The sequence below is a fragment of the Aspergillus fumigatus genome, chromosome 1, assembly GCF_000002655.1.
Source record: "Aspergillus fumigatus Af293 chromosome 1, whole genome shotgun sequence".
Lineage (NCBI taxonomy): Eukaryota > Fungi > Ascomycota > Eurotiomycetes > Eurotiales > Aspergillaceae > Aspergillus > Aspergillus fumigatus.
This window is the reverse complement of record NC_007194.1, coordinates 2,736,065-2,750,922: the sequence shown is the minus strand read 5'-3', so window position 1 is coordinate 2,750,922 and position 14,858 is coordinate 2,736,065. Positions and strand designations below refer to the sequence as shown.

The 14,858-nt window shown below is 52.3% G+C and overlaps 6 protein-coding genes across 6 annotated transcripts; 3 read left to right on the top strand and 3 right to left on the bottom strand.

Annotated features, from left to right (window-relative positions):
* Positions 1-695: 695 nt before the first annotated feature.
* Positions 696-2,011, bottom strand: AFUA_1G10570 (HAD family hydrolase). The gene is made up of 4 exons (XM_747330.2): positions 1,743-2,011; positions 1,665-1,686; positions 1,501-1,610; positions 696-1,430 (listed from the first exon to the last, which is right to left on the bottom strand). Exons 1-4 carry the CDS (start codon positions 1,840-1,842, stop codon positions 949-951), a joined length of 714 nt encoding a protein of 237 aa, XP_752423.1. The 5' UTR covers positions 1,843-2,011; the 3' UTR covers positions 696-948.
* Positions 2,012-2,130: 119 nt separating this feature from the next.
* AFUA_1G10560 (GNL3/Grn1 family GTP-binding protein) lies at positions 2,131-4,369 on the top strand. Its single transcript, XM_747329.2, has 3 exons — positions 2,131-2,251; positions 2,305-2,399; positions 2,460-4,369. Exons 1-3 carry the CDS (start codon positions 2,233-2,235, stop codon positions 3,996-3,998), a joined length of 1,653 nt encoding a protein of 550 aa, XP_752422.2. The 5' UTR covers positions 2,131-2,232; the 3' UTR covers positions 3,999-4,369.
* A 114-nt stretch (positions 4,370-4,483) lies between these two features.
* On the top strand, positions 4,484-6,088 carry cbfA (uncharacterized protein). The gene is made up of 3 exons (XM_077803901.1): positions 4,484-4,909; positions 4,975-5,108; positions 5,206-6,088. Exons 1-3 carry the CDS (start codon positions 4,769-4,771, stop codon positions 5,759-5,761), a joined length of 831 nt encoding a protein of 276 aa, XP_077660071.1. The 5' UTR covers positions 4,484-4,768; the 3' UTR covers positions 5,762-6,088.
* Positions 6,089-6,096: 8 nt separating this feature from the next.
* On the bottom strand, positions 6,097-8,838 carry AFUA_1G10540 (putative SIR2 family histone deacetylase (Hst4)). Its single transcript, XM_747327.2, has 2 exons — positions 7,693-8,838; positions 6,097-7,619 (listed from the first exon to the last, which is right to left on the bottom strand). The coding sequence occupies exons 1-2, from the start codon at positions 8,138-8,140 to the stop codon at positions 6,223-6,225; spliced, it is 1,845 nt and encodes a 614-aa protein (XP_752420.1). The 5' UTR covers positions 8,141-8,838; the 3' UTR covers positions 6,097-6,222.
* A 91-nt stretch (positions 8,839-8,929) lies between these two features.
* sin4 (mediator of RNA polymerase II transcription subunit 16) lies at positions 8,930-13,273 on the top strand (the record flags this gene model as incomplete). Its single annotated transcript, XM_001481671.2, has 9 exons — positions 8,930-10,092; positions 10,156-10,501; positions 10,558-11,268; positions 11,323-11,542; positions 11,601-11,720; positions 11,776-11,886; positions 11,942-12,208; positions 12,268-12,399; positions 12,459-13,273. The coding sequence occupies exons 1-9, from the start codon at positions 9,947-9,949 to the stop codon at positions 13,271-13,273; spliced, it is 2,868 nt and encodes a 955-aa protein (XP_001481721.1). The 5' UTR covers positions 8,930-9,946.
* A 467-nt stretch (positions 13,274-13,740) lies between these two features.
* On the bottom strand, positions 13,741-14,740 carry AFUA_1G10510 (60S ribosomal uL29 domain-containing protein; the record flags this gene model as incomplete). Its single annotated transcript, XM_077803900.1, has 5 exons — positions 13,741-13,746; positions 13,849-14,074; positions 14,276-14,418; positions 14,498-14,602; positions 14,660-14,740. The coding sequence occupies 5 exons, from the start codon at positions 14,738-14,740 to the stop codon at positions 13,741-13,743; spliced, it is 561 nt and encodes a 186-aa protein (XP_077660070.1).
* Between the last annotated feature and the right edge of the window lie 118 nt (positions 14,741-14,858).

Here is a 14,858-nt window from a genome sequence, read left to right as displayed (position 1 = left end):
GCGGGATCTGGCTTGGATTTTGATCTGTCTGCATGCTGAAAACCCGTTCATGCAATGAGCTGTCGCTTGCTGCCCATCCTGTCCCCTCCATGAGCTGCTCCAGACCTTGATGGTGTCGGTGAGCGTGCCGAAGAATGCGGTACATACCTGCAGCTGCAAGCTTACTCTGGCAGAGCTTCAGCTTCACGCTTCTGTTATCTAGATAGGCGCTAGCGTTGTCTGTTCTAGTCACCTTATGGACTGCGCGGTTTTCGTCCGCTCACTTAAGGCATATTCGACCGAGAATATGCTCGTGAAGCGGTGAAAAACCTGCCATCGCGGTAAGTGTCTATCTCAGCAGAGGTGAAGCTAACACTATGAGCAATATTACTGTACTTGGTCAGAGAATCGTCCGACAGACTCCATAACGCAAGGTCTTCACCGCCAGGAGTTGGTAGGTTTATGGTGGATCTTAAGTTCATCACTGGGTTAGGAAGGGGCTCAGGGCTCCTTTCTACCGGATTTTTGTGTATGTTTCTAGGCCAACCGTCAATATAGGCTCATACGGTGTAAACCGATCCCAGATCGGTCCGTTCGGCTAGGCGCTCGGTGGATGATCTCCGAGAGCAGAGTTTCAAGGTTCAAATGGTTTGGCTTCAATAGATCATCAAGGCCGATGATTTGTCATTGGGCCTTCTTTGGCCCAGTCGCGAATGGCACAACGTCTTGATCAGTGCGATGCAAGGCATGGGCTTCTGGTACAATAGTACGTACCTGCCATATTAGTCAGACACTTTAAAGGTATTTTCTTGAATGTTTGTACGTACCGTACTATCTTTCTATAATATTTACTCTGTAATGTAAACCATTCTATATACAAAGCAGAAAAAGATTGACAAAAGACTAGACCATTGACCATTGACCCCTCTATTGGACTCCATGTGAGGTCTTGCCCCTCCTGCTCACCCTTTATTGGAATGCATTCCTGATTTCCAACTGAAGCTTCCCGTCCTCGACGCCCTTCACCGAAATGCTCCTCAAGTCCTCGACAATCCAATCCGCCCCGGCCTCCCGACACTGCTCGAGAGTGTGTGTCGTCGTCAGCGCAATCACCTTGAAACCGGCGGCCTTGCCCGCCCGGATACCCGAGGGCGCATCTTCTAGCACCACAAGGGACGTGGAGTGCTCCAGGTTCAGCCGTGACCGGCCAAGCAGGTAGCACCCGGGATCGGGCTTGCCCAGCTCGACGTCCTCCGCGACAACCAGCACCTTGGGATGTTTGAGGTTGAGGACACCCAGCCAGCCGTCGACGAGAGCGCGGGTGCCGGATGTCACGACGCCCCAGCGTGCTCCGGATTCGTCCAGCGCGTTGAGGAGGGTTCTGGCACCGGGGATCTCGACGGCGTCGGAACCGTACTCTTTGGGGATACGGCCTTCTATGTAGCTGACGTCTGTTTGGACCACGTTGTCAGATTGGGTGCCGGGTCGATGGTTGGTAGATAGCGTAGGGCGAGTACTTACATTCCCAGTTGGCCTTGGAGGGGTCATACAGCTTGATGGTATCGATACTCCTTCGGCCGTGGGATGTGGCGAGGATGGTCTTGGGGTCCACGCCTAGCTCGGCGCCGATTCTGGAACGGGTTTTAGATACAGTTCGCAGGTGGTCGTATATCGGCCGGACTTACCTGTGCCAGTGCTTGACGATCGCTGTTCGCAGGATAACCGTTAGAGAGATACAGCGGTATAATCCGAGGAGAACTAACCATCCGTCGAATCGACTATCGTTCCATCGAAATCGGACAAGAGTCCATCAAAAGTATGGGCTTGTGGAGGGGCAGAAAATGAGCCTTCGGAATGGGCCATGTTGAGTTGAAAGTTGATAAACAGTCGAGAGAAAGTGATACTAAAACAGAGGCGCTCGCAATGCGTCAACCGTAACAACTGTCCAAAATATAATGAACGACTATACAACAACGAACGGCGAGAAGATTCTGTACAAATAATAGCACCTCCCTATGGAGTATCTGTATGATTCTATATGCTCCAAACCCCGCGAACCCTATATTTCCAGCGCCGCGGAGCGGAGATCGGCATAAGAGATAGTCCGGTTATCTTAGCACGGTGAATTCTTGGCGTCGCCCAAGTTTGCAAAAAAAATATCTGAAGAGGATCTGGGCCGCTTGTCTGGAGAACCTTTCTCTTCTTCTTTGCTGAAGTGCATTTCTAGACAGGCTGTGTCTGTAGTCTGTCAAGATGGTCAAGAATAATTTCGGTATGACTTCATTCAGGTAATCGATGGATATCGTCGCTGACCATTGAGTACAGGCAAGAACTCGAAGCGGAAGCCCGTCCGCCTACGACACAAGATTGAGAAAGCTGCGGCGGCGAAGCAACGGAAGGCGAGAAAGCTTGCGAAGAAGGTATTTCTGCTTCTTTTTGTTCCACGAAATCGACGAAGGAGCTAATATCTTTGTCGGTAGAACCCCGAATGGCGCTCCAAGGTCAAGAAGGATCCCGGTATCCCCAATCTGTTCCCATTTAAGGACAAGATTCTTCATGAGATCGAGGAAAAGAAGAGGTTGAAGGCAGAAGAGCAACAGCGTCTCAAGGAGGAAGCACGTGCTCGACGGATGGCCGAGAAACAGCAGTCACAGGATGGAGGATCTGTCCCCAACGCTATGATCGACGATGATGAGATTGATGAGGATATGGATGAGGATGATCTTGACTCGTCGAATCCTATGGCTGCTCTGCTTGCCTCTGCCCGTGCGCGGGCCGCCGAGTACGAGGACGAACACGGTGATGAGAGTGATGAGGATGACGAAATGGACGAGGACGACGACGAGGATGATGACGATGATGTGGACGGCATGGACGAAGACGAGAAAGAAGGCAGTGCTACGCTTGGCGAGAACATCCCTGAGCTGGTCTCACAACCCATCTCGAAAGAAAATTCACGGCGGGCATTCGACAAGGTGTTCAAGCAGGTCGTTGATGCCGCGGATGTGATCTTGTACGTGCTCGATGCTCGTGATCCGGAAGGCACCCGGTCGAAGGAGGTCGAGCGTGAAGTGATGGCTGCAGACGGAGGCTCCAAGAGACTGATCTTGATTCTGAACAAGATCGATCTGGTCCCCCCTCCTGTGCTCAAGGGCTGGCTACTGCACTTGCGACGATCTTTCCCCACGCTACCTCTCAAGGCGGCCAATGGCTCGGCCAACGCACACACCTTTGACCACAAGCAGCTGACGGTCAAGGGCACCTCGGAGACGCTCTTCCGCGCCCTCAAGTCATATGCCGCCAACAAGCAGCTGAAGCGGTCAATCTCGGTCGGCATTATTGGATACCCCAACGTGGGCAAGTCGTCCGTCATCAATGCGCTGACTGCTCGTCTCAACAAGGGCTCGAGCAACGCATGCCCCACTGGCGCCGAGGCCGGCGTTACCACCAGTCTGAGACAGGTGAAGCTGGACAGCAAGCTCAAACTCATTGATTCGCCCGGCATCGTCTTCCCCAACTCCAGCGATAAGAAGAAGAGCAAGAGCAAGAAGGACGAGCATGCTCGCCTGGTTCTGCTCAATGCCATCCCGCCCAAGCAGATTGAGGACCCCATCCCCGCTGTCAGCCTGCTCCTCAGACGTTTGTCATCATCCGAGCATCTCATGTCGAAGATGCTCCAGCTCTACAACATCCCGCCGCTCTTCCCGTCGGGTAACGATCAGACCACCGACTTTTTGATCCAGGTCGCTCGCAAACGCGGTCGCCTCGGCAAGGGCGGTATCCCAAATCTTGAGAGCGCCGCCATGGCCGTGATCAACGACTGGAGAGACGGACGCATCCAGGGCTGGGCCACCCCTCCAGTCCTGCCTTCTGTCGTGATGACCGCCCAGGGTGGCTCGACTTCTCCTGTCGAGTCAGGTGTTGACACAAAACAGATTGTCACCGAGTGGGCTGCGGAGTTCAAGATCGAGGGACTCTGGGGTAATGGCGAGGGGGACGACGAGGAGATGGCGGAGTAGACGGTACACCAAGAACGGTCTTTTCTTTCTTCAGCTTATTCGGTTATTCATGGATACCAAAAAGGCGTTGTCCCGGTTCTTGAGTCTTCCTTTGGACAGTACGTTAGATAGATAGCAATATCTGGGATTCTACCACATTCATGATTGCTGCCGCATCCGGAGCATCCTGCAATGGCCACCTGTAGTAGACCAGGCTTCTACATATCTTCCTGTGAGCATGTAGCTCATCCTCAACATTCAGTACGGTAGCAGACTGTTGAGATACAACTCCTTCTCCATTCATATCAACACCCTCGCTCACGCCCGTCTCGCTTTGCGTCTTGATATACGGGGAATACTTGGTAGATAATCCTGACTTGACTCGAACCAATCTGGTGAGTGTTTAGAAAAATCCCAGAGTATGGTGGTGCATTGCGGATTCCGCGAGATATATATACCTACGCCATAGTAATTCTTATCTGGTAATTATCCAACTTTGCCCTTCCAAAGAATATAATACGACACGATTTCCCTAAATACTCCAAACCAGATCATACCACACACCATCAAAGTGCACGCAGTATTCTAGATAGGTACATTCGTCGATACTATCCAGCGGTCAACTCAAGTCAGATAAAGCTCGCCACGCGCCAACCCTCGCGTCCACGGACTTTTCGCGTCATCCACCTCAAACTATCAACCACAGCTGAGATTGACCACGCACCACAATCAATCACCAGCAGCACCTCACAGAAACTCTCGATGCACTGTTAAACAGCAAGCAAGAAAAAATGCCTACCCGGAAGTCCACCGATGCCCCAACCGATGCAGACGGCCCCTCGCCGCAACCGCAGAACCAGACCTCACCAGTCCAGAATGTCCAAGCAACCGAGCAGCAGCTCAAAGCTCGCGCCGAGGGCGTGAGTATCGAGGTAGAGTTTTTTCCAACCAATCCCCGATCTGCTAAACCTACAGCAAGACTGACAGGCATATGCAGGACTACCTCCTCCCGCGATCGCTCACTCTCCGACTAGCGAAAGCAGTCCTCCCCCCCAACACAGCCATCCAGAAAGATGCGGTGCTAGCGATCCAGAAGGCTGCGACGGTGTTTGTGTCGTATCTTGCTTCGCAGTATGTTTCTTCTTTTCTTTTTCTTTGTTTCCTTTCTTTCCCTTCCCTTCCTATACAATGAAGAGTGAAGCGGCTGGGTTGATGCTGACGAATGTAGCGCGAACGAGGCGACGCTCAAGCGAACGGTTGCGCCCGCGGACGTGTTTTCTGCGCTATCCGAGCTGGAGTTTGAGGCGTTCCGGCCTAGGCTGGAGAAGGAACTAGAGGCGTTTACGGAGATGAAGGCTGGGAAGCGGAAGGGGAGGAAGTCGGGGGCGGGGGTCGGTGACGAGGCCGGGGCTGTCCAGAAAACACAGGTAGATGACGAGGAGAGCGCGGTACGTGAGGTGAAGAGGGTGAAGCGGGTTGAGGGGGGTTCGTCTAGTGCTCAGGAGGGGCATGAGGAGGAGGAAGATGACGATGACACCCAGGAGGAACAAGAACCGGGCTTGGAGAATGAGGAGGAGGCCGAGGAAGACGAGGAGGAGGATGAGGATGATGGCGAGGAGGAGGATGAAGATGAGACACAAGAAGAGGACATCGATCGAGTAGAAGATCTGGATCGCGATTCGCGACCGAGGCGAACGATGGATCCTGATGCTGCAGATGACACAGAAAGCGAAAATGAGTCGGGACCTGGGACGCAGCTGCAGAGCGGGCTTGGTTTGGGATAGACACAAAAAATTGCTTTGCTTAAGAGGAGACATCAGACTACGCAATGAATACTGATTGATAAGCACCACGTATACAGAAGAATTGTTCGATGAACTCGTGTCATTGACACGTCTTATTGATTCAGCAACTAATCGGAGCTGTCAAGTGCAAGGAGCAATATCACCAACGCCGGTCTTCAAAAACGCTTATCGCCATGCGTCCAACAAGTACCATGATCCCGTAGAGTATACAGCAAGAACTACAGGATAATCCAGCCGCACGTCCATCCATCGACTATTCAGAGTCAATGCAAGACATAGTGCATTGAATTCAGATCATCCCCCCCCCCCCACACACCCAACGCCAAATATGCAACATAATCTATCAGTGGTATCCGTGAACAACATCTGAGGATCGGTCGCCCGGTCGTCCTCAGTTCGAAAAATAATAGTACAGAAAGGCCAAACTTGAACTGGAAACATCACGGACTTGGAGGATTGAGCAGATCCTTCATTCCCTTCGGGACCGATTTGGGAGAAATCGTGTCAGGGTTGCTCCAGAATCCACCGCACGGAGAAGTGTTTCCTTTACCGACAAGGTTAGGGAAGAGAGGCCCGTTATTGCGCGCCGCACCAGGCGGAAGTGGGTGCATCGGTTTCGCATCATCCTTCTCCAGTTTGACGGATTTGCCAGCATCGCCAGTCGCGGCCCTTGCGGTTTTGGTGACTTTGCTAAAGGCGGTGATCTTTGCATTGTGCGCCGGCTCGACTTTCTTGCCTCGCTTCTTGGGCGCACTCTTTTTCGGTGCGGCTTTCGTGGGTTCGCCGCCTTTCGCCTTGTGGAGCACATCTTTGAGACTGCGTCCCCGGCTGGCGGGATTATGGAGAGAGCCGCCGTTCGATGGGTGCTTGTGTCGCAGTTCTGTTGACTCCTCGTCGTGGCTAGAGGAAGGCGTAAGAATTCCTGTTTGCGTCTTCTGCTTCTTCTTCGGTGTTCGGATGACAATGGATACAGCACCTTGTTCCTTCTTCACCCGCTCGACTTCGGAGGAGTTGCATTCGTCAAACACGTCCTCCGAATCGTCATCCCACCGTTTCAGACCGGCCAGCCGCGCCACTTCGTCACAGTCGCCCTTGACCATCAAATCCCAGCAGTCTTCAAACTCCTTGCCAGCAGGCGGCTCGTTGTTGATCCACATGGTGACGCCGTTGCGACGCGTGCGGATCACAGAGCAGAGGCTTTTCACCAGGCGACGTACGCCGGGGATTTTCAGACTGGTGCCGACCACGATCAGGGCGTCCGGCCGCGACCGGATATCTGCGTTCATGACCGAGGTAATCGCCTCCTCGTCCGGGTTGTGCTCGTTGTACAGCACAATCCGCGGTCGCATCTTGCCAATTCCATGACTGCGCTGTCCGGTCTCGATGCGAAATTGGTTATTCTTCGAACACTCGGGGCATTCAGGAGCGTCAGGCCTGTTGAACATTTCCCGGTCGAAATCGAGCAGATGACGGCACTTTTGGCAGACCATTTTGTCCAGGCTTCCGTGCAATTGGATCGTGCGCGGCCAGGGAGCCTTTACGTTCAGAGGAATCTGGGTTGCCAGAGGAGGCATTGATGTCTCGATACCATCGATATTCTGAGTGTACAGTCGTGTGAGCCGGTTCTCCTGTGCTAGACGAGCGAGCATGTGGTGGAATGCGGTCGGGCAGGTCTTGGCCGCCTCTTCCGACAGCGACCGCACCATATCCTGAAAGGAGGCGGTCAGGGACTCATCCTGGTAGACGGCAGCGTCGAACAGAAGCTTGCCGGAAGCTTTGAGGTTGTGTTTCTTCTGGAGGGATTTGAAGAGGCCATCGGTAGAGCGAAAGTCAGGAACTATAATCATAGATCAGCCAATTAGCGTGTCTGTTCTTCTGTCGTCCACCATGAGGCTGAAGGGAGTGCATACTGCCTGCAGACGTGGAGATACCAGCACCCGCGATGACGACAATCTTGCGGTGACGACGAAGAGTTTTGACGAGTAAATCAACCTGCGCCTGCTGTTCCCTAAAACTGAGCCCTGAATCCCTGGACAAATCGAGGTGTTGCGTGGTGCGCTCTTTTGGTGTAGCTACGCGACGCTTCTTTCTGGCGGGGGAGAGACCGTCTTGGCCGCGTGCGGCGCTAGACGACTCGCCCGCGTCTTGAGATGGAGGCGGCGAGGGAATGAAGCTTGGAGGGGATTGAGGGGATGCTGGCGGAGAGCTCAGCTCTGATAGCTCTGAAAGGTCGAAATCATCCATGAATTTAGGATTCCACCTCTCGTCTGAGACTGTAGAGGTTTGTGAGGAAGAGCTAGAGGTGGAGGTGGTTAAGGAGGAAGCGGTGGTGGTTGAAGAGGGTGGAGGCGACGCCATGAGAGCTGTGATGATTCACGTATTTGATGAGGAAAATACGTAGCGAGAGGAGAACGGGCGATAGGAAGAAAGAGGAGCTTTCCACAGGGAAAAGCTAGAAGTTGCCCTGAGATACGATCATGGGAAAGACGGAACACGTAATTAAGGTAGAGTAATTTGGAGAAAAATCAGAATCTCGCCTCAGAAGGGAGTTGAACCAGCTTTCGGCTGGGAATTAAGACTAGAATGACGGGGAAAATTCAGGGAGAAGATTTGACCGAGGGATTAATGTCGACGGGAAATAGAAAGACGGGGCGAGAATGATGAAGCAGGGGAGAGTGAATAACCACAACCTAAGCCATAGGAGGAAGAAGTGGGTGGTGTTGTGGTGGAAGGAAGATTGTTCTTTAGCAGAGTCTGTCTGTCTGTCTGGTCTTTTGTCGCTTGGTGCCGATGTGCTGTGTTTATTTTGACTGACCCACGGGGAGAGATGAGAGGAAGAGGCACCGCCGACGGGTTTAGTCAAATAATGGATCAGACACGGTGGAAAGGACTCAATGGACCAAGACCACCTATTTGAATCGCTGTTAGGGTTGATCAGGATCGAAGAGCAACATGTGGTATGTCAGGAGGAATGTTGCTGTCGGCTGCGGGCGAAAGTGAAGGAAGGGTTGGGAGTAATGGCAATATATAAGGTATCATCCGACGGCAATGGAGACCGTCATCGCCTTCGTGGTAGCAGTGGAAGGGTTCTTGGACAAGGGAAAGGAACGGGTCTTGTGGCTAAGACGGAGCAAAGGATATCTACAAGACTGAGTACAGAGTACCTTACAACATAGGGAACTTGGTCTACTGCAATTTGACGAAATCAGTAAAGCTATCTGAAAGCTTGCTGGTGCGTTAGATAAGGCCAACCCTCCATTCACTCCTAGCTGAGCTTTCATTAACTTATGCGATGAGATGATTCCGGTGGTCTTGACACATCATTGTTATGATGATTATTGCAGAGTTTTAGGCTGGATTGTTCCCGTCCTTGATTGCTGCAGTCTCATTGGTCAACCTTATAAGATGCCCTGCGGCCACACTTCTGAGGGCTTAAGACATGAAGCTATCAGGTCAGCGTAGAAAGCTTCAATATCCACGAATTTGGTACCCTCTAGCTGCAAGAGTACTGAGATCTTACGTTTCAACCTGTACCTGTAGAGACTGTCCATCAAGCTCTAACATTGGCGAGAAATAGAAACGATCCCTTAGAGTGGTGCAGTTTGTCATTTCTCCCATAACGCAGGACATGTCATGTTCACAGTATTGAATGTGCAGCATTAACTTGAAGACACATAGTCCATCAAATGGAATGTGTGGATCAGTGTGAGGATGCATTTTCTACCGAGCTCGCCGACGTTCTGAAGGGTTTTTGTTGTATCCATCGATATACAGTCGAAAAGCACCAATCATGGCAGGTTGAGCGGTTGGCCGGGAGATTGGCCCACATGATATCACATGACGGATGACTGATTAGCTTGATTAATTGCATGTGGAGAACGAACTGTGATGATCCTACTGATAGAAGGGTGAGACAAAAGGCATAATGATAAGGTAAAAATCATCATCATGGGAGAGAACTCATTGATATGATATTGTTGAATTCTTCCTGATCAGGTAGAATTCGTGGTCATCTTGTGCATCCGCGCACGTTGGAACGGGTTCTCCGGTCTCGCAGGCCATCACTTTTGATTAATGCCTGGAGGATAATGATGGTGCTGGCAGTTTTCTGAAGCTGTACCTCGTCATCGATTTTGGTAAATCAAGACACGATACCTGTTCAAAATGCCCTTGATCATGGAAGACGGCATCAATGTTGACGATTTGTTTGGAGAGCCCGGCTCCCTCGAGCTGGGCTTGTCCCCTTCTACTACCTCTCCGAGAGGTCTTGCACAACGGTTAGATGAAATGAGACTGATAGGTTGTTGTCAGTAAGTATCAAGGTCGAAGCTTGCGAGTGTACAAGCATGGCACTAGAACTAACGTTACATCAGGAAGATTGCATGGTCAAAACTGGGATGTATTGCATACATCTCTCAGGACGGTCTGAGAGTCAATGTTCGTCATCTCCAGTGTCGACCTTCAGATGGAAAATGGGTACTCAGTGAGGAAACCCCTCTACTGCCAGTCACCGATGCTCATGGAGGGCACACCTTGGTTCATCTGTGCTGGAATGAGCCAGGGGTCGAACTGGCGGTGGCGGATTCTTCGGGAAGGGTATCCATTTACTCAATTTCAATTGCACTCAACAGCATTGCTGGTCATCGTCAAGCAGCTTTCGATCCTGATGATGACGGCGCTCAAATAGTGGGTATGATGTGGTTGAACACCCAACGCACGGTGCGTATTGGCCGATCTAGAGACACTTCCGGGACCCTCGACTCACTGTCATCCAGGTGCATTCTTTCTATCAAGCGGCAAAGGTGCAGGGGCGCTGGGCCTACTCGCCATTTCGACGTCGTCCAATCGGTCCGTTCCATCCAGTCAATAAGGCAGGTTTGGTCTGCGTGACCAGGTCCGGAATCATCCGACTGTTGTATCAGAATCCCGACGGTAGATGGGCAGAAATCTCCGCAGAACTCAAAAATACAGGCTACTCAGACCGACTCCTGACCCACGCGGCCTTGGTATCTACGCAGGGCGGCATCCTCATTGCCACACACTCAGCATGCCAGAAACTTTGTCTTTATCGCGTTCACATCGCCTGGACCCCGACGCAATACGACCCTGGCCAGCAAAAACCACCAGTCCCTTGGCCTGTTCCTTCTTTCCGCTTCCTCCATTGCAAAGTCGAATCCCAGTGTGATGTGCGAGGCACAAACCGCCATGCGGGAGATAATGCACCGGGCTTGCCCTCATTCACCAACTCTCTTTATTGTCTTACTGGCTTGGACATTGTGCTTCCAGCCCTCGATAACCCAGCGGGCTCAACGGCAAATCCTTGGGTAGTCGCTATCTATTCAGCCCCTCTCCACGTCACGCAGGATCATCCTCAGCAACAAGGCCCGGCAAGCGTCTTTGTACGGTGGCAATTGGACACCGGTCCGCTGACTCTTCATCCGAAATTTGATGACGTCCCTTCGAAGAAAAACAATGCCCAGGTCAAGGTAAGTCCTTCTTACGTTGATGATCGTTTGCATCGCTGTTGACAATTGAGGCAGCCGAAATTGGAGCTGCGTCGGTTGGATGATGTCTATTCCGACAAGTACGCCATCTCGATAGACCAGATCGAGTATGGCAATGTGCTTGCCATCACATACGACGACGGCTCTGTGGTTTTCTATGATCCCAAGACCATGGCTGTGGTCAACGGAGTCGACGACGCAAACACTGTAACCAGCTTAGCTCAGGCGGGCTTTCACCACCCCCCAGAGCCCTCAGGTCAGTGATATTTTCGGTCGCATTGCCTCGACCACTCTGACCTATGGATTTGCAGCAGGTCTTCATATCAGTTTCTCACCAAACGCGTGCGCTGCCGTAATGCTTGACGGAGAGGGACAAACTCACCTAAGGCTCACCGAACACTCTTACGGGGCTGAGGGCGGACTTCATGACGAGAGTACGTGTCTAGACTGCAAGGTTATGAGTCGGCGCATTTTCTGACACAGCACTAGACAAATATTCGGCTGCTATTGCAGCGCTGACCCTAGCATTCTGTCGGGGATGCGGAAGCGACGTAAATACCGACGACATCCTGTTGATTCTTGTACGCCAGCTGACACCCGGTTAGTTCCCCTCCTTCGATCGTTGCAATGAGCCTTTCCGCTAACAAATGCACAGAGGCGCAAGCCACCTTCATCAACGAAGCATACCGCGCTTTGCCTATAAACTGCAACTTTACAGTAGAGCAGGATAAACTTATGAACCATCCTTACATTCCTCGCTGTCTGAGTATCCAAGCTGCTCTGGGATTCAAGAACAAATACACGCCGCGAAGCTTTGCATCCTCTATACCTTGGGCCGTCCTCCAGCTTCGCCATGCGTCGGTTCTATATGCATTCTTCTTCCAGTACAACAAAGGCGGCACCACAGAACCGCATGACCCTGGTGAGATTACCTAGGTTGATTCACAACGAAGCTGGTGCTAACCGTACTCTACTGCATAGATGTTTTGCGTATGGTGCTCGGAAATACTAAATGGGCCCTTGATTTTTCATTCTACGTGCTCAACGAGCTGTTCGACCTCGCCGATGACTTTGAAAGCCTGTCCGGCGACCAGGAGGCATTTACACAGAAGTGTTCGTGGGGCCTCGCCTCTACATACCTGGTGAACCATGCTAACCCCCATTTCCGGCAGTGAAATCCACAAGTTCCCTTCCTCTCATCATCCTCCTCTCAAGCATGTCTCGCGCATTCCTGCGGTTCATCTGCCGGGGTTTGCGAGGGATCTACGCAGGCTACGCGACCGCAGCGCCTCTAAGCGGCGATGCCCGCGTCTACTACGCGGAGATCTACCAAACACTGGAATCCGCCCCAATCCGTATCGACGCATACGAGAAGTTCCTCGCGGGCGTGGACTCGGCCGTGCGTCACGCTTACCACGGTGCCGGGTTCGGCGACGCGGAACGGCCAGGCCCGGAGAAGGAACTCCTGGTCAACGCCCGTGTGCCTCCCGTGCTGGTACCGGCGGTGTCCACCATCCTCCGACAGACGGTCCCCGCGCTGAAGACGGAAATCGACCGCATCACGATCTACATGGGTGACTACAGCTGGCTGGGCCTGTCCAACGACCGCCGCACCGAGATGTACCGCCGGAGCCGGGATGTGGACATCATCAAGAAGATCCCTTGTAGGCCTACTGCATCTGCTCTTCCGGAGACCAACGCAAATGCGAATGCAAACCAGAACGGGAAATCCAGCACGCAGGTGCAGCAGCGTCGGCGGCGATGCGTTCGCTGCTGCGAAGTCTCTAGCGATACGCATCCGCCGCGGTCCCTACTCTCCTTCCGCATGATTGTGAAGCTGGGGCTGTTACGAGCCTGTGTCTGTGGGGGCATGTGGACTCTGGAGCCGAGTGTGTATAGCTCTGCACAGCCGTCGGGTGCCCCGGTCGGTCAGGCGACGGGACGTACGCCGGCACTGGTGGCTGCTGGGTTGGCGGGATCGAGTTAGCATAGTATCGTGATGAGTCTAATGGATATATTCGAGCTTCTCAAGAGAGGCTCATGGCGGAGAATCAGAGGGGACCAACGACAAAGGTGATCGTCTGAAAACCTCTACTCCGTATTATGAAAAATCTAAGCATGTCTTAAGGTAGACTTTGGATCGAACTGAACTGGCTTCTCAATGCCTCGGCGATACCTCCCAGGACACGTTGGCAGGCCGAACCAAGACCATAAATCCGTAACGCACATTCAAACAGTAAAGTCGCATTGTCATATAATGTCATGTCAAGTAAAGCCTTCATGTATTATTGACCTGCATCTCATATCTCTAAGATACAAAATCAACCTTTTAAAAGATTTTGCAGAAACCCGAAGCCCCCGCACGCACGCAAGGTTTCTAGGTCGAACTCGTCATCTTTTATAACGACCTTCCCGTAACTCCATTTCAGATCCAGAAACGACGTTGGTCTTCATTTAGGCCTGTAGAAACTCCTCATTAGGGACTCAACTGGCCAAAATTGGAAATGCTTGAACGATTGCGGGGTTTTTGTTCCGCATGGTGTGATGCAGTAGGAAACATACCTTGACGGCGTACTTCCGCTGGGGGAAGTGGATCTCCTTCTTGCGCTGCTTCTCCGTCTTGAGGGTGGCCTCGTGCTTGGTGAGTCTGCGGCGGAGGGCACGGGTGAGGCGGGGTCTGAGGTCAAGAGGAGTGTACTTCTTGTTCTTGTAGAACAGACGGAGCTGGGCGCGCTGGTTGGCGTTGATGACGGTGAGAACGCGAGCGATCGACTTGCGAACGTCGTGGCTGTAGAACCGCAGCAAATCAGCATTCCTGTCCCCAAACATTGCATCTTGTGTATATTGCGCAATCTGCGATTCTGGTAGGCCCGATTCTTCCCAGTGTGTCGTTCCGTTGTCTTTCCAGTAAATTTCCGTGCCATGAGGGGTTTCATTTTTCGAGGTAAAATTGCAGATGCACAAGGAAGGGTTTCGAGTTCAAACGCACATTCTCTGAGTCTTCGACGAGGCACCGGCAGCGATCTTCTGGACACGGAGCTGGGAGAGCTCGGTCTTCAACTCCTCGAGCTGCTTGGAAAGTTCTTCCTTGCTCTTTCCCCAGAGCTGACCAGCCTTGACCTTGGATGTCGACTAAAATTCATCAGCATAACGAACCCCCAACGACTTCGAAAAAAAAGCCCGATTCGAAAGAATTGCGCATTCAACATACCATGGTGGGCGGCTTCGTGTCGTGTCGTACGGGTATTGTCGACAATGAGGATTGAAGATGGGCCAGGTCAATTTGGGATGTTCGTTGTGGGACTAGGGTTTTTTTCTGTGTTGGTGCGGTCACGCTGCGGCTGGGCTAAGCGGGCACGTGACTGTGGCTGACTGCCTGGTGACGCCCCCCCCCGGAGGAACCCCCAACCGGCAGCCAGATAGGCTCGGGAGGATCATCGTCGAATGATGGCATTGTTCTTGGTCTCAGTGGATGGGTTATTAATGACTGCCTGGACGGCTGGATGACTCCGTCGCTGATTTAGCATTGTGATCCACGATTTATGTTTCATTTCTGGGGCGCGGGTTTACTA